The sequence below is a fragment of the Phyllopteryx taeniolatus genome, chromosome 14 (assembly GCF_024500385.1).
Source record: "Phyllopteryx taeniolatus isolate TA_2022b chromosome 14, UOR_Ptae_1.2, whole genome shotgun sequence".
NCBI classification, from domain to species: domain Eukaryota; kingdom Metazoa; phylum Chordata; class Actinopteri; order Syngnathiformes; family Syngnathidae; genus Phyllopteryx; species Phyllopteryx taeniolatus.
Genome location: NC_084515.1, coordinates 3,587,438 through 3,606,355, shown reverse-complemented (window position 1 = coordinate 3,606,355; position 18,918 = coordinate 3,587,438). Strand labels below are relative to the sequence as shown.

The following is an 18,918-nucleotide window of genomic DNA, read 5'->3' as shown; positions in this document are numbered from 1 at the left end:
AACGAGGTTTTGGCTTTGCTTCCTGCCCACCAGGTTCCAGGAGATGTGCTACAAGGCGTACCTGGCCATCCGGCAGCACGCCAACCTCTTCATCAACCTCTTCTCCATGATGCTGGGCTCGGGGATGCCAGAGTTGCAGTCGTTTGATGACATCGCTTACATCCGAAAGACCTTGGCCCTGGACAAGACTGAGCAGGAGGCTCTCGACTATTTCATGAAGCAGATGAACGACGCTCACCATGGCGGCTGGACTACTAAAATGGACTGGATCTTCCACACCATCCGCCAGCACGCCATGAACTGAAACAGCATCCACAGTAGTCGAGTTAACAGAAACGTAGCGATGCGCACCGAGAACCAAAAACACGGTAGCAGCAATGAATTACCACACTAAGACCTGGTCCGTCTTTTCGCCAGCATGTGACTCTGAACCATGACCTGCCAGCGCAGTATGAACACAGGGCTACTAAGAAGAGCCTGTATCAGGGACACCAAATGTTTTCACGCCCATGTGAATTTCTTTTGTGGCTGCACTATATGAACTTGAGAAGGCACGGTGGAGTTGTATTTCATCAGTTCCCTCCACAGGAACTAAAACAGTTGAATGGACCTTGGGCACATTCGGCAGTCTTCATAAGAACTAACTAGAGACACTTTATCCCCCCACCCCCTCCCTTTTTTTTTATTATTATTTTTTTTAATATCCACCAACAGACATCAGCATTACAAGGAACATCACTATGAAGTTGTACATTGTGAGCACAGAGGGATTTTTTGTTTTTTTAATCCCGGACAACTGACGAACAGTCATAGTAAATTTTTTCCACTACTTTATTGAAAATTATGAAAGATAGATAAAAGTGAGGACAATATTGGTTCATGTGGAAGAAAGAAAAGGGCACAGAGAAGCTGATCCAGATTAGTCATGACAATCCTGAAAAAGGAACTAGCAATACTCAAGTACGTATGGAAAGCCGTTTGAGCATTTTATTCCAAAGCCTTGATTTCCAGCTCCATGAACTAGTATGCTGTTTGTCCTCAGTAGTAAAACAAATCAGCACACTAGTAGAGCGTGTGCGCCCATAGAATCAATATTTTTTTTCTCCAGTACTTCCTCACACTATTTTATGACACTTGTGCACACTAATAGGACAACTTTGTCATACTGGTAGGATAACTACATTTTACTAGTGACGCAAAACTGTTGGCGGGCATATCAAGCTGGATATCAAGGTTATTAAATAAATCCAATATAAAATATATTCGATATCCTTTATCTATCTTAGGGTCCATGTACTAGTACACTCTTTGTCATCACTAGTAAGACAATTCATGCACTACTAGAACGACTGCATCTTACTAATAATGTCACTATGAATGTCACTAATAATAGTAGTGTGTAGTTGTCAACTAGTTTACAGTTTTCCCTCAGTAGTAACATATAGTTTTCTTGTATGACAAAGTAGTTCTAGTGAGGCACATGTTGTGCACTAGTAGCCTCCTGGACCCTACTAGTTGTACCAAAATGCCTACTAGTGGTTTTGCCTCTCTAGTAACATGTAGTTGTCCTACTAGTGTTAAAAAAATAAAATAAAAAACTCTTTATGGAAAGGCATTTGAGCATTTATTTGATATCCTTCATAGCCACCTTAAGGTCCATGCACTAATATTCTCTTTGTCCTCACTAGTAGGACAATTTTACCATATTAGTAGAACGACTGTTTCTTACTAGTAAATTTTTTTTCACTGCTGCCTTCTACAACTGTAACAGTGTTTCTGCACACGAGTAGGACAGCTACATGAGGCAAAACTACTAGTGGGCATTTTGGTTCATTCGATTCGATGCCCTGTCAATGAAATGACCTGGATGAATGAGAATATCCACAGGCATAGTAAGACAAGTTGTTCTACTAGTGCGTTGAATTGTATGACTACTGAGGACAAATAGCGTACTAGTTCATGGACTTTAAGCTGGATATCAAGGATATCGGATAAATTCTCAAACGGCTTTCCATAAGTTTTCCATAAAACTGACTTAAATAATAGCATTTATTACCTGGACTTACCTTGTTTTGCTGAATTAGCATACGGATATGCCAGCAGTTTAGAAATTATTGCGCACTAGTTGACTTTTGATGTTTTTTTTCTGTACAGCAGTATATCCATCGCCGTGTACAGTGCACAGATTCATTTTTGAGTCAATTTCTACTGAGCCAAACTACTAGATGTGTAAACCCCTCTAATCCGCAGTCTTATTGGAAAAAAAACGCAAAAAAAGTTCCCTCGTCTATACCTGTTCTCATCGCACTGATTTCTGCAGTATGTGTGTTTTTTTTTTGGGGGGGGGGCGGGGGGGTTGTCTCGTGTTGTCTTATCAGTATTATTGGGTTGCAGTCAAATTGCGCAGATTTGAACTAACCTCTCTAAACACATGGTCACTTGGGTGTAAATTGGTCTCACTTGGAATAAGCAAGGGGAGGTAGAAAAAAGTGTTTTTTGTCTTTTGTTTTATGCTGTTACACTATGCAAATTGTGATCTTAAGTACTGTATTCTGCAAAAATAACACAAAAAACAGTTAAGTCAAGAAAAAAGAAAGCAATGCCCCAAACTGAGAAGTGTTGTAAACTTTAAACAGATTATACACATGGAAGAAAATAATGCACAATGCTGCACTGTAATGGATCATTGACTTTATTTCCAAAAGCCTAATAAGGAGATGAACTGTTTCCCTGCCTTTTTAACCTTACTTGAAATCAGTCAGTTATGCTCATCTGCTTGTTGGCGCTTATTACACTTTGACATTTTTTTTAATCTTTTTAACTTTCCAAGTGTCCTCCTCCTTCCGATGATTGTCACCCTTGTGTGTGGAACTATGACGCGCCGCACAGACTCAAGACATAACAGGTACCTAGCTTTACCAAATGATGCATTCACACACATACATGTACACGCGCAGATTGGTTTCCTGGAATTCCCCCCCCCCCCCCCCCCCCCCTCTTTTTTAGATAAAGAAAACCAGTCCTGGTTAATTGCTTGGGCCGGACCCATTCAAACTGAGACCCCATTTATATGTAGTTTTTGGAGAAACAATACTGCTTCTCTTTTGCTTTGTACTTGTTTGTCAAACTGCATAACGTACGAGGTCCTCAAATAACTTTTTTTTTTTTCTTTTTTTTTTTTGACCTGATGCTGTTTACTTGAATTTCATGTATAGAAATGACCTTGTTACTGGTGAGGTACAGCAAAGTCACAATGAAGGTAACAGAACTGCTACTATATGTGCAAATGCTCCCCCCCCCCCCTTGAATAACTACAGAGGTAATATATTTTTGTATTTTTTGAAATATAATCAAACTCATATGGAATTGCTAACCCCCCCAAAAAAAAAAAAATGTTGATCATCCTCATAGTAACCCAGTAGACAGCTTGTAGTTGTTGTAAAAAATATGAAAGACAAAAGTTTGAGTGGATGAATGAAGGACATGGGTTGATGACAGCTTTCACAAAAAGCACAATGAGGGGGAAAAAAGATACCCTGCATGCCTTTAAAAAAAAAAAAAAAAAAGGTCCATATGTTATCTATCCATCTGTGTACATATTTACATATATATTCTAAATATAAAGCCTCCTCAAATACTTGTTTTAGTCATCCTCATATGACGTCTGATAAGAAACTACGTATCCATTGTTAAATAAAGCATTTCTCCCTATAAAAATAATGATCTTTATTTTACTGTGAACAAACATGAAATGTTTGTGTAATGGCACTTCTGCTCAATTGTGATTTTTTTTGACGAATGAAATAAAACATTTCCAGCAATAAATCATTATTGAGGGAGATTCTTTATTCTATTCTTAAGGGCTGAGCTTATGCTGTATGAAAACTCAATTCAGTGGTACTTTGAGATATGAGTTTAATTTGTTCCGTGACCAACCAAAACACTCAAATCATGTGCCCCAATTGAAATGAATGAATGCCATTATTAGCACTCTAATGTACTTTATAAAAACATAGTCATAACATAAATGTAAAGAATGAAAGTTAGTGCATTATGATAAATTAATTGAAGCTCCTTCTAGTGTGTTGCTTGGCCACCAGGGGTCAGTACAATGTCACGCAGACAAATGAAGTTTCACATCGACTGTAAGTGACAGTAACCTGCAGTAGTATTTATTGCTTTCTGCAGAGGATGAAGAATATATACCTGTAAGTATTGATATGTGATGCTGCAACGTTTGTGTTCAACTATCCATCCATCCATTTTCTGAACCGCTTCTCCTCACTAGGGTCGCGGGCGTGCTGGAGCCTATCCCAGCTATCATCGGGCAGGAGGCGGGGTACACCCTGTACAGGTTGCCAGCCAATCGCAGGGCACATACAAACAAACAACCATTCGCACTCACATTCACACCTACGGGCAATTTAGAGTTGTGTGTCTATCCGTTGCTTAAAGCATGACACCACCACATTGATACTATTAGCCCATCTATGGTGTTTGGCAGTTTTTTCTTTCTTTTTTTTCCATTTAGCACAATCCACTTTGCTTTATGTTTAGCTTAACAGTAAGCCTAAACTGGCAGTGGCAAAATAACAACTTGGAGCTTTTTTTTATTTTTTTAATCTTTTCTCCAAAAAGTTTTTAATAACTGCCACACTGCTGCTTGTTGAGAGTTGTGAGACAAGATGTTCCTAATATTTTGACCATATAGCTGATGGGGCATAGGTTGTCACACCCAGTACTAAAGTAGAAGTACAAATTCAACTCAAACTAAAAAAAAGCACAGACTCTCAAATGTACGTAAGTACAAAAGAATGAATTTTTACTGTCAATTATATACATTGTTTTATTACTTTTCCCTCTTTTATTAACTTCCATAGCGCTCGTTCTGAGAAGAAAAATAATTCAGTGGAAAATACTGCTGAAAGCCTCTGGTGGCCGAGTCGTTGCCAGGCTGTTCGCGCCGCGACGAGAGGCACAAGCCACCAGCTAGCTCGTGAGCTAACAGGCTGTTCTGTGAATTGTGGCATCCAGGAAAGCTAGCTAACTGCGTGGTGCTGTGGTAGAAATGGGCTTACTAGTTGTAACTAAGTAACTTGCAATTTTGCCAAATAACCACTGATGCGAATGAAGGTGCTCAGGTGTATATAGGTGTGTGTGGGGGGGGAGGGGGTGTGGTTAACATTAAATTATTTGTACTACTTTTTTACTTCCCAACACTGCCATGCAGTGAACCTAAATGCATCTCAGTAGGAGACTACAGTTCTACACCACTGCTTGGATATCATTAAACTGCAGGTCACGGGATGCCAACTTTGGGCATGTTGCTTATTTTTTTTTTACGTCAACATCGCAGTCAGATAGGCGAGGAAACAGCCGACCTCTGGATGAGTTTGTAGAATTTGCCCTGACTGTATCTGGAAGTCATCTGCCGTCACGCTGCCTATCTCCCCCGACAGACGAGCAAGACACTGCGTCATTTTCACCAGGCCCACTAGCAGGACTCCGCCGGCCAGCATCAGGCTAGGCCACAGCAGAGCATACAGGGTCCTCGTCAGAGTGTACTTTCTGCTCAAGATGACATCCCCGGGGTGCCTGGCGAGGTCTGTGAGGCACGAGGAGGCACTTCCCAGCTGAGAGTCCAAGTTGGGTTTTCACCTTCAGGGCTTCACCTTCAAGTTCTGTTTGATCCATTTTACATTTGGGGATGTAAAAACACTGCAAAGAAAGAACTATACCATTAACTACAATGCTGACACTACTTGTGATCATGAAATAACATTCCATGTTTTCCTTGGAATATGTGTGTGTATATGTATATATATATATATATATATATATATATATACATACACACACACACATTCGCTCACCCATTCAAATACCGTATTTTCACGACCATAAGGCGCACTTAAAAGTCTTACATTTTCTCCAAAATGGACAGGGGTGCCTTATTGTGCGGCGCGCCTTATGTGTGCAGCGAGTTCCAAAATCTGTAAATGTTGTGTGACTTTAATGAGCTCTCCGCTTGACTGACTGGGAGCATTTCCTGCTGACACGCTGCTTATATAGAGGAAGGCGGACGTGACTGAGGACAGCATGCGGATGGTGAAGGGGGGAGGGTGTGTGTGACAGAGGAGGCTAAAGAAACGCCCACAGTTGGTGATGTATGTCTTGAATGCAGCTGACCGGCCATGGAAACCCATTCCGTGAAGCTCTCTGCGCACTGTTCTTGAGCTAATCTGAAGGCCACATGAAGTTTGGAGGTCTGTAGCGATTGACTCGGTATGTTCCGGTATGTGCATCGGTTTGGCTAAGGACCCCCGAAAATGGCACCTACGAAGAGACACGCTTACGAAGCACAGTTTAAACTGCAAGCTATTAGTCACGGGGAGGAACATGGGAATCGAGCAGCCGAAGCCGCGAGGGAATTCAAGATCAACAAATCCATGGTTCGCAAGTAGAGGAAGCAGGAAAACGAGCTTCGCCAAGTCAAGAAGACAAAGCTGAGTTTCCGCGGAAAAAAAAGAAAAACAAAACGCGGAAACAAGGCGAGGTGGCCCGAGTTGGAAGAGCAACTCGAGCAATGGATTAATGAGCAAAGAACAGCCGGGAGAAGCGTCTCTACAGTCACCATTCGACTGAGTGCAATAATTCGGAGCTTGCCATCATTCCGGGAGGCTTGACGAACTGCTGGAAATCTGTGTAAACAGGGCGTTCAAAGTGAAGTTGCGAGCGGCGTGGGAGCCATGGATGACAGATGGAGAACACAGCTTTACTAAGACTAGGAGGCAGCGCCGTACGAGTTACGCTGCAATTTGTGAATGGTTGTGGATGCTTGGGCTAACATGTCAACAAGCCCTGTTGTTCGAGCTTTCGTAAAAGCCGGCATCATTTCTGAGGAGCCGCACGGCAACGAGACAGACTCCGACAATGACGAGAGGGAACCTGGTGTGTTTGATGGAGAACTTGCCCAGCAGGTATATAAAATCGAGCACCTAGGCATGCAGATTATTTTTACAAACATTTGTGCAAGAATGTGTCGCTCTCAGGAGCTCAGTGAATTCCAGCGTGGAACTGTGATAGGATGCCACCTATCCAACAAGTCCAGTCGTGAAATTTCCTCGCCCCTAAACATTCCACAGTCGACTGTCACCTGTATTATAAGAACGTGGAAGCGTTTGGGAACGACAGCAACCCAGCCACGAAGCGGTAGGCCACGTAAACTGACGTAGCGGGGTCAGCGGATGCTGAGGCGCATAGTGCGAGGAGGTCGCTACAGACCTCCAAACTTCATGTGGCCTTCAGATTTGCTCAAGAACAGTGCGCAGAGAGGTTCACGGAATGGGTTTCCATGGCCGGGCAGCTGCATTCAAGGCATACATCACCAAGTGCAATGCAAAGCGTCAGACGCAGCGGTGTAAAACACGCCACCACTGGAGCAATGGAGATGTGTTGTGACGCTTCTTCATCTGGCAATCTGATGGACGAGTCTGGGTTTGGCAGTTGCCAGGAGAACGGTACTTGTCTGACTGCATTGTGCCAAGTGTAAAGTTTTTTCAAGGGGGGATTATGGTGTGGGGTTGTTTTTCAGAAGCTGAGCTTGGCCCCTTAGTTCCAGTGAAAGGAACTCTGAATGCTTCAGTATACCAAGAGATTTTGGACAATTCCATGCTCCCAAACTTTGTGGGAACACTTGGAGCCGGCCCCTTCCTCTTCCAACGTGACTGTGCACCAGTGGACAAAGCAAGGTCCATAAAGACATTGATGATAGAGTCTGGTGTGGATGAACTTGACTGGCCTGCACAGAGTCCTGACCTCAACCCAATAGAACACCTTTGGGATGAATATGAATATTTGCAAAGCGGGGACCAACGTCATATTAAACCATAAGGATTAGAAATGGTATGTCACTTAAATTCATATGTGAGTCTAGGCAGGTGAGCGATACTTTTGGCAATATAGTATATATATGGCAGCGCACAATTTCCTGTTACACCGATTTCACTGACACCAGGGGAGAGTCTAGGTCGAGTACTTTGGGTGGGCTGAGCCCATGGCCTCATTTTGGAATGCACCCTTCTGAAATTTGATTGAACTTTTTAGACCTTGAAAAATACCATTTGGTGGATTACCCAAAGTATTATTATTATTATTACTGTTATATCTATAGAGCTATTTATTCAATACATTATAAAAGTATGGTTTATTGTCAGAAAACCACAGACCTTTTGTCACAGTGTGAATACAATATGAGTATTTCATCTCAGAGGAAAGGAGTATTAAAAACATTTTCGCTAGTCTCTAGCTTTATTAAAGAAGAAATAAGTTGTGATTGATTTGAGTAATAGACAACACTGTTGGAAATGTAATTTATACATCTTGCAGTAATGATTTTTTTTTGTCTCACCTGCACCTGGCTGACTTCTTTAAGAAAAAAAATAGCATACGGCCATCTAGTGTTTTATTAGGTGTCCTGTCGTAAACTAGCATTTAACTAGATTTAGCACATGTAATTATGGCAATGAAAACAACCTGATACTGCCAGCGTTTTTCTTTAACTGAAAATAAACACCAATACTGCAAAAACTCAAAATCTTCAAAAAATAAGACTCATCACCTTGTTTTTAGACAATTTCCACTTGTTTCAAGCAAATTTTTACTTGAAATAAGTAGACACAAAGTTTTCCAGGGGAGTAAACTTTTTTTTTACACACACCTATATACACCTGAGCACCTTCATTCGCATTAGTGGTTATTTGGCAAAATTGCAAGTTACTTAGTTACAACTAGTAAGCCCATTTCTACCACGACACCACGCAGTTAGCTAGCTGTGCCTACACTCCGAAAATGCATCTTTCCTGGATGCCACAATTCACAGACCAGCCTTTTAGCTCACGAGTTATTTATTTATTTATTTTTACTCTCATGGCAATTATTATTTATTTTTATGTGATGCGTCTACTTTTAATAATTTGTGACTAGAAATAAAATATTCTTGGTAAGATTTTGACTTTTTGCAGACCATACTCTTAAAAAAAAAAACACACACACACCACATATGAACACACCCTATTTTGGCACAAAGTACTTCCCGGAGACAATTCATATCGTATCAGATACTCATAGATACAGATAGACAAAAACTCTTTGCTACTCAATTAGCTAGTGGCTTATTAGCTAATAGCTATGCGGTATGCCGAGTGAGTGCCGACACATAACATACAGGAGGAGGCATTGAAACGTCGCCGTGTAGTCAACTGTCATTTCATAGATCGTGTCAGCGTTGTAAGTCAAGCATTACCTGGTCATTAGCGCTAACACAGCTGGAAATGTGTGTAGCTGTTCAGTCCATAGAGATGAAGACTATGCGCCGGCGCACATAGCATCCAGGCTAACCGACGTGCCAACGTAGCGACCATATTGGGAAGGTCGATGTTCCCTCGGATGGACATTGAAATTAAGTCATAATTTGCTCATTTCTCAACCGATTTTCACTAGGTTTATTTTTTGGTCAATGCCAAAGCGTGTGTCAACCTACAGAACATTTTAATTAAAAATAATCAATGTTTTTTTTCTTCAAATTAATTTGGGGACAAATTCATAGGATGGGCTATGGCAAGTTTTGGGTGGGCTCAAAATAAGGCTGGCCTCGCCACTGACTGACACCAACATAATTTAGAAACAATCATAACAGTGTTAACAATAAAATATGAATAAAATAAATACACAAGGCTTAAGCTATGTTAAAAGCTAAGGAATATACAGTAAATGGGTTTTGAGGTTGTACTGCAAATGTTTATTTTTTGTATTTTGTTTTTGCCATAAAAGGCTTAAGATGCAGTATAGTGTCATAGACAGATATGACAGAGTCTTTTACCTTGGGCGTAAGCAGCACTGACTCTTCATCATAGTGCAGAAAGGCTTTTTGATTGGGGCCCGTGAGGTTAACGGTGACCGCCAGGGATGTCATGCTCCTCACACCTCTGCAGTCTACCCACTCGGCCAAGATTTCAGTGTGCAGCAGCACACAAATGCCCTCCTCCTCCCACTTACTGCAGCACAAGCCAAGAGGCTCCGCGAGTTCAGCAAAAGCCACGAGAAGGCTTCTTGCACGCACGCCTGCACACGCGTGCATTCACACACACACACACACACACACACACACACACACACACACACACACACAAAGACAGAGAAAGAAACAATGTTGCCAAATGTTTATGGATTTCTGCTTGGAGGGAAGTTCTGTATATACAGTACAGTATATTCTCACTCAGTGTCACATCACTGAAAGCCAATATCACTGGAACAGAAGATACAACAAATGAGAAGGCCTACCGATTCAGTTGGTGCAATTCAGTCTGTAATAGTCATTTTAAAAAATTCTATATATTTTTTTTACATAATTATCTGTAGTTCTGCTCCAGTACAAGTGTGAGTACGTTTGCCACCTCTGAACCTCTGATGCAGTGCACCATAGGTACCTGTTAACATGCGGTTTGAACATTGTGATTCCAACCACAAAGAACATGAGTGCAGAAGGCCATCGTGCTGAAGCCCAACAAGATGGCTCGCTCTTCCCCGATGCTCGCCACCGGCTTCTGGCTCTGAACTCGCTGCTCCCCGTGGCCTTCCGCAACTGCGCTCCCGTCTTTTTCTTGGGGCGTCACCTTGTCGAGGAGCTCTCTGGGTCTCACACACACAAACAGACATTAATACATGCAGTGTAGTCTGCAGTATAAACTATGAGGGGCTATGAGGGACACAATTCTGGCTTATCTGAAATGAAAGTGTTTCAGTTGTATGTGTGTTTTCGTAGTGAATGTGAGTGTTTCTATAATGTGTGTGAGACCGTTTCAAGAGTATGTTATGAGAGATTAAGAAAATTCAATATTGCATAAAAGTGTTTCAAAAACGTTGAGGAGCTTTCTGTAGTGTATGTCAGCAAAATCATTTTTAGTATGTGTGTGAGCGATGGAGTGTTTCAGTAGTGTGTGAGAGAAAAACAATTCAGTAGAACGTGTGTGTGAGTGTTTCTGTAGTGAATATGAGAGCGTTGAAAGTGTGTGAGGGTAGAGCATTTTAGTAGTAGTAATGTGAGTGTTTCACTTATGTGTGAGTGTTTCAATTGTGTTTTAGAAGATTAAATCAATTCATAACGGTGTTATGTTCTGAATATCATAACTTAATGAGCCAAAACATGCTCTTGCTAATATCCATCCATCCATTTTCCGTACCGCTCTATCCTCACAAGGGTCGCGGGCGTGTTGTAGCCTATCCCAGCCATCTTCGGGTGAGAGCCGGGGTACACCCTGAACTTGTCGCCAGCCAATCGCAGGGCACATAGAAACAAACAACCATTCGCACACACATTCACACCTACGGGCAATTTAGAGTCTTCAATCAACCTACCATGGATGTTTTTGGGATGTGGGAGGAAACCGGAGTGCCCGGAGAAAACCCACGCAAGCACGGGGAGAACATGCAAACTCCACACAGGCAGGGCCGGGATTTGAACCCCGGTCCTCAGAACTGTGAGGCAGATGTGCCAACCAGCCGTCCACCGTGTCGCCCTCTTGCCCTCTATTTTGTACATTTATAGACATTGTGGTGTGCACCATGCAATTGATGACTTGCTCAGAACAGTACAGTAGAGTATGTATTATATATATGACATATTGCTATATTATCAATTAGTGGTATGTATAGTATGCACTCTAACCAAGAACAACCAAGAAATGCTCTTTGCACAAGATCACTGGTCACATGATAGTCTCAGAGAATTTTGCCCCTCCCCAGCCAGTTCCAGTGGCGTTAGTACATTATGTTTACTCACCAGCATGCCATTGCTTTGGGCAACTTCTAATATGTGGTTTTAAAGAGCAAATTATGTCAAGTGAGAAGTTATTCAAAATATATTTGATCATACTACTGTTTTTAAATGCCCTCTGTGCTTTATCCATAATGCATAGTAATACTGTATGTCTATTTATGAGTGCACTATTTTGTTTGGCACAGGGCTTAATATCAATAATATTATCTGTTACCTTTGTACAAAGGAGTTTGGTGCGTTCCTGAGCCATGGAAACACATAAAAATGAAATGTTTCATTTAACAAGAATGACTTTGAAGGGACACTCTAAATATTTCATGTCACACTTGGGATGACAGTGACATAATCAAAGCAGCAAAAGCTCTTACAAGTCAAGCTATGAAAAGACATTATCAGTAACACAGTAAGCGTGATTACGTGTCATCTTACCCTTTAAAATATCATACACAGCCACATTTGAAACCCGCCAGGCACAATATGTGGTAAAGATTTAAGGTTTTAATCATGTTTTTTTTTAGCAAGTCATAATAACCAAGCTACTATTTGCGCTTTGAGGCGGCACGGTGGATGACTGGTTAGCCCATCTACCTCACATTTCTGAGGACTGGGGTTCAAATCCCAGCCTGTGTGGAGTTTGCCTGTTCTCCCCGTGCCTACGTGGGTTTTCTCTGGGTACTCCGGTTTCCTCTCACATCCCCCCAAAAAACATGCAGCGTAGGTTGATTGAATACTCTAAAATTGTCCGTAGATGTGAATGTGTGCAAATGGCTGTTTGTTTATATGTGCCCTGCGATTGGCTGGCAGCCAGTTCAGGGTGTACCCCGCCTCTCGCTCGAAAATAGCTGGGATAAGCTTCAGCACACCCGCGACCCAAGTGAGGATAAGCGGAACAGAAGATGAATGAATGAATATTTGCTCTTTGTCTCGGCTTATTGGAAAACTACGCAGCCCCAGACACGGGGAACATTTTTTAAAAGTGGCCACAATAGAGATTTAATGTGGGTACAAAATGAAAATTTGAGCGCATGCAATACTTATTTGTGGCCACGAAATAAGTAAACCTGCGCACAAAATACTAATTTGTGGCCACAAAAATATACATGATGTACACGCTAAATATTTATTTGTGGACATGAAATAGCTACAAATTGCGCACAAAATACTAATTTGCAGCTATCAAATAGGTAATTCCGTAACGTGTGCACAAATTACTAAATAGTTGCCAAGAAATATGTATAATGTGCGCATGAAGTATTAATTTGTGGCCACTAACTTGGTATAACGTGTGTAAGAATTGCTAATTTGTGGCCACAAAGTAACTGTCCCTCCGTACTTGAAAGTCAAGGTAAGCAAACGGAGGGCAGATTCTCTAATAACGGTAAAATAGAGTTAGACGCCACATATACATACACTGGGATAGTATACTTGAATTTTATTTTAGCCTGGGGATGAGCTATAAAAGACATTCTGAAAAGCCTGGGATTGTGTGGAGTACAAGATATTTACCTTATAGATATCACGTATGGCAGTTTCCAACAACGGTGCGCTCCATTTGCTCACCGAGATTTCTAAGTTGTTTGTGGGAATTATGTTAAAGCTACAAATTAGTATTATGTGTGCATGTTATATCTACAGTACATAACACATGTAACGCCAAGTGCTTTACAGCAATTAAAATGATGAAAAAGCTTTAAAGGTATTTGAGACTGAAGAGATAAGACTGACTGACAAGACAATTTATCGTTTTACTGTATTTAAGGTCTGTTCCACAACTCTGCTGTTTGTGTTCAAATATCATATGCTTAAATAGTTACAAAGTTACATTGTTTTAAATACATGTGTAATACTCGTGATTTTATGTTTAGTTTGTCAGTAAACATAGCTGAGAGTGGCAAAAAAAAGAAAACAAGACAAAAAAACAGACTGAAGTGTATTTTTTGAAGAGTTGTTCACTATCAGCTAAACTGCTGCCTATTGTGAAGTGAGTTGGGTTGACTGTCACCAGTGGAGCATTTATCCCTCAAGTCAAAGCAAAAGATCAACCGAACAACGGCTCGTGTCTCGAAAAACTGAATTCAGGTCTCGTCTCTCAAGGAACCACTGCACACAAGAATTTACAAAAATCAACAGCATTGATGCAGATTGTTGCATTGGCAGACAAGTTTGTTTACATTAAGTAATACATTCCACATTTAATCACTTTTTCCACCTAGTTTTTCCGAGTCCAGTTTTTGCAGTGTGGTACTCCGTCTAAAACAGAGCTGCGAATGCAGAATGTATGCTCCAAACTCCCTTAATGAGAAGCAGAGGTAAAAACTCGTTTTTAACGATCTCCAAAGAGTCTGGCCGGCCAGGTCGATGGTCCTCCTACCGTGTTTGCCGCCTGCGAGCACCCTGCAGGTTGATGTTAATTGGGATGCTGAATGATCTCCGGGGAGAGGCCATGTTCAAGAACATTCCAATTCTGTTGTCAGTCACTACCAGGCTCAGATATCTGCCTAACAAGCTGCTCTCTATCTATCGGAAAGTCAAATATCTCTGTGTCAGCAGCTGAACATGGCTTATCTTCTGCATGCTCCAGAGCCCGTGGTGACAAAACTGAATGAATGACAGCCGGCTGCTGAGGGAACAACCCTGTTGTTTACCCAGACTCAAAGGTTAGAGTGAAAATACCCTCCACCCTCATGTATGTTTCTATAGAAACCAGCCCAGGTAAGCCCGGTAGGATGCATAATGGCCTCTCAGTGGGCCTGAGAGGGTGAAACAAACATCATGACTCGTTTGAACCCTGAGTACAACAACCTTGCTTTATACTTTAAAGCAGTGGAGCTATTGCTGTCTGTTGGAGCAATGTGTCATGTACCAAAATTCAACTTCAGCTCAAGATCAATGCATATGGTTTTAATTTATTTGACCATCTTTGTAACTCAAAGCTTCTTTCCCCATTAAATTGAATGAAAATGCCATTAATCTGTTCCAGCGTCCCCATGTGTTTTTAATAAGGCAAATAGCCCTCTATAATATTTCAATTTATAAAAACATATGTAGGAAATCTCCTTTCATCGTGGGGGTTACATTCCAGGTCCCCTCACAACGAATGAAAATCTGTAAAATAAAAACGCCCTATTTAAATAAAACCTAGGCGTGTTTTTATAACATTTACGGTACTTATATTTTTTGGTCTTTCAACAGATTTTGAAAACAATACAAACACATTTAAACACATACTGCATAATATATTATGAGAGAACAAGAGCAATGGATAACACAAAAATATTGTATAAACAGTACAAAAAGACAACGGTTATAACACTGTAATAATAATAATAACATTTAAAAAAAACTGAACGGCGGTTTTATGTAGTACTAATAACATAATTAAACACAATGCAAAGAAATAAACAGTTTGTGCATAATGATAATTCCATTACAGCTTTATTTGGTGTGTTTGACTTGGCCACCAGGGGGCAGTATAATACATTCATGCTGACACAAACCAAGAAGACTTTCACAACTACTGTAGATGACCCAATAAGCTGTTGTAGTATTTGTCATTGCATGGCAGAGGGATGTATTAGTCGTCATACTATTGTTATATTGGCTCTCTACATGTGTTACTGCACCTTTTGTCTTCAAATATGCGTTGATTAAAACATTCTAACACTGCCACATAGATGCTATTTGTTAGCCTGTCTATGAATTTTTGCATAGTTTTTTAGCATTAAAGGTCAGATGACAAAGATGTTATGGGGTCAGTTAAAATTCATATTTCCATTGTATATATGTTATGTAATACATGCACATAACTTCCAGCAAGTTTTCAACTATAGTTTAGCTAAAAATGAGGTTTTTATGACGTATAATGAGTCCTCCCCGAACATACCCATAGCTCAAGACACCGGGGTGTGGTTACTCTATCCACCCCAAGGGCTACCAGAAGTGACGCTGCAATTGCCAAACACAGCGTGCTACACTGTATACGCAATGCCGAGCAACGTGTTGGAATATGAGGAGGAGGAGGATTTTGACGTACAGCAGCACCCAACTGAACTTGGCATCGTCAAAGCGTACATGTTTGAGCCGATCAGGAGGTCGGAACCTGACGGTGACGACGACGAGCAGCCAAGTAGCAGCTGTACAACAGAAAAAGAGAGTCGCCACTGGCTCGATGTGACGGTATCTCCAAAGAATATCTTTTATACAGTCATGGCTTGAAATAATACCACCCCAGGGGTGGCAATATTTTTGAGCACGACTATACGTATTATATATTCATATATGTTTCAGTGACATGGCACAAGCTTTTACATAGTATGCAGTATTCCTATATATTGTGTGCCCCTCACTTGAGTAGCGTTATAGCATGCTACACACGAGTTTTTGCCGTGTGTCTTTTGGCTTGTCATATAGGCAAAAGTACAGACGACAGTACTGAAAAGTACTGCGTGGGTCTTTTTTTCCTACTCCCCTGTGCATAGTAACCATAATTGAGTCGTAGGTGTATTCAAGGAAATGCTCACCTCTTGTCTGTGCCGCTTTGCTGCTGCACCGTGGCGGCTGCGAGATTTAGTTCTGTTGCTGGCGGTTGAGGTCCTGATGGCCATAGGAAAAATAGTTTTGCACTGCAGCTGCTTTCAGCCTCTGCCTCTGTATCCAATGCTTTCTGCTAAGTCTTTCTCAAAACACGCCGGTTCGAAGTGATCAGCCCAGTTTGGAATGCTTGCTAGGCACCCATAGCTGACCACGTTTCTTCCCCTGTTGATTGACTTTCCCTATCCACTGGTCACGTATTCCGTTTTCACTTGGAAAGCCAAAAAAAAACTTTCGCCGCTGCCTGAACCAACTAAGAGGATTTTCGTGAGGCAAAGCTGTGTGGTTGTTTTAAATGCATGTGTAATTCGATTTGGCAGCCCAGTGTTAGTTCTGAGGAGCAGTTTCGGGCCACATTCCAAAAACAGGCATGTTATGTTCATCAAAGACTCCAAATTGTCTATAGGTCAGTATGTGAGTGTGAATGGTTGTTTGTCTATTAGTGCCCTCCGATTGGCTGGCAACCAGTTCAGGGTTTACCCCCCTCGCCCAAAGTCAGCTGGGAGAGACTCCAGCTCTCCCGTTCACCCTAATGATGAACCGCACTATGGATAATAGATAAATGAATTATACCTCTCTGAGTGACAATCAAAACTGAGCAATATCAAGCTCAAGATTATTGATGCAACTCTTGAATTTGTATACATGTACTGTATACATGGCAGAATTTTGGGGTCAGTTCCTATAATTTTTGTTGCATTTTACTTTTGTTTCTTTTTTTTCTTTTCAAGTTCTTGGCTCAGATTTCTTCTTGTTTTTGTGACTACTGACTCACTGTTATTTCACCACGGCCAACTGCTGTTTTAAACACAGCGTGTTGGCTGACCTGTCGCATTTAATCTAAGGACAGAAAAAAACTAGCTGACAAAAGAGGTAGTAAAAAATATTACTGTCAATATAAATGAGTTGCAATAATAATGCCTTTATACCTTGAAAAGTTGCCTTTTTAACACCATGATGATGCTGTGGAAAGGGGTTTTTCGAATGTAGCTCAATCACATCATCACGACCTCGCTGGTGTTTCCCACTTACATTGACTTCCTATTTTCTCTTGAAACAGCAATAGACAGACGCCAGTTGGAATTGGATTCAAGAGATTTCTTTGGCAGACTGCCATAAACTGCTCTCTTGGACCATGTGCCACCCCTCAACAAAAATGGTGTAATATCGCAGTGACTGTCAATCACCGGAAATTATGCAATTTCACTTAATTGGCCTGAAAATGCCCATTTATTTACTAAAAATCAACTATCTATGTTGACCTCTCTATGCCAGCCACATATAGTGACAGTCAGAACAATTAAATGCTCCTCCACAAGATGGCAGAAGGTACAATTAATCCGTGTAGCCACTTGAAGCCGTTTATGCAGCAGAATAATAGCTTTGTGTTCAACTAAAAAGGCCCAGAGAACACATTGAGTTGGTCAATCTGAGAGTAAAATGAGACAAAACCATCATTATTTCTTCTTACAGTGAACCCTCACATATTCGCAGTCGGACAGTCGCAAATTTGCAGATTTTATGGGCAGATTTTTTAGGGGTGTGGGGGAAGTTTTCTTTGTCGCAAAAAAACCCCCAAAAAACCCTCACCTTTTCCCTGTTTTGCTTTGTTGCCATCTGGTGGCATCTTGGTGCCAAGTAACTATGTTGAACTAAGGAGAGGAGATTCATTCAGTCAGTCCATAGCTTTGTCTAATGGAAAAACAGTGCTTTGCCACCATCGTGTGGCATCTATAGGCAATTACTAATCTTTATTTATTTTATTTTATGTAACTTTTACTTATCCAAGAAAGGCAAGTGACAAGAAAATTTCATTTGCAATGCTAACCTGGCAGCAGACAGCAGAGTAAAACAAAGCAAAATAAAAGCAAATACGAATACATAGATCAAAATCTGTACAGTGGGATATAGTTACATAGTTACATAATGGATTATGGTACATTACATGATAGCACACGGTGAACAAAAGATTCAAAACAGTGTTACAGTTGTTTAGGGCAGAAAATTGAAAAGAAGATCGACCAAAAGTAGTGCGGACTTTGGGAACGAAGAGGTTAATAAAACGGCTGGAGCGGAGAGTGCAAGTGGTGGTATGTATGGTAAGCAGAGAACGAAGATAGATATTTATTTTTTTCGAAAGATATTACTTAGCTATAGAGAGATATTTTTAGGGTTCGAATTTACTGTGAACATTTTGTGACATTAATGTTAGGTGGTGTGCCATCAGATTTTTCTCATGTAAAATATGTGCCTGGGATCAATAAAGGTTGGAAAACACTGCAGTAATTATGAGATTAAGTTACTTATGGTCTTACTTGCCTAACTTCTGTATTCCCACTCACTGACTGTGTGACTATGAGTGTGAGTGGTTGTTTTCCTCTACATGTGCCCTGTGATTGATCGGTGACCAGTCCAGAGTGTAGTTGGCCATTTGCGCGGAGTCATCTGGGATGGGCTCCTGGTCCCTGCGACCCATAACGGGATAAATGGTA

At 41.1% G+C, this 18,918-nt stretch overlaps 2 protein-coding genes across 5 annotated transcripts in view; one reads left to right on the top strand and one right to left on the bottom strand.

Annotated features, from left to right (window-relative positions):
* LOC133488681 (phosphatidylinositol 4,5-bisphosphate 3-kinase catalytic subunit alpha isoform) overlaps positions 1–3,275 on the top strand; it is a 31,470-nt gene extending 28,195 nt beyond the window's left edge. For all 4 annotated transcript variants that reach the window (XM_061796864.1, XM_061796865.1, XM_061796862.1 and 1 more), the window contains exon 21: positions 34–3,275. In XM_061796864.1, the coding sequence (XP_061652848.1) occupies positions 34–304 (271 nt within the window). In that variant the 3' untranslated portion in view covers positions 305–3,275. The remainder of the gene's footprint in view (positions 1–33) is intronic.
* Positions 3,276–3,755: 480 nt separating this feature from the next.
* On the bottom strand, positions 3,756–14,506 carry kcnmb3 (potassium calcium-activated channel subfamily M regulatory beta subunit 3). Its single transcript, XM_061796868.1, is given in 7 exon segments — positions 3,756–5,429; positions 5,431–5,645; positions 5,647–5,718; positions 9,881–10,055; positions 10,488–10,541; positions 10,543–10,689; positions 14,208–14,506. Coding segments are annotated over 7 exon segments (822 nt in total). The 5' UTR covers positions 14,294–14,506; the 3' UTR covers positions 3,756–5,356.
* Between the last annotated feature and the right edge of the window lie 4,412 nt (positions 14,507–18,918).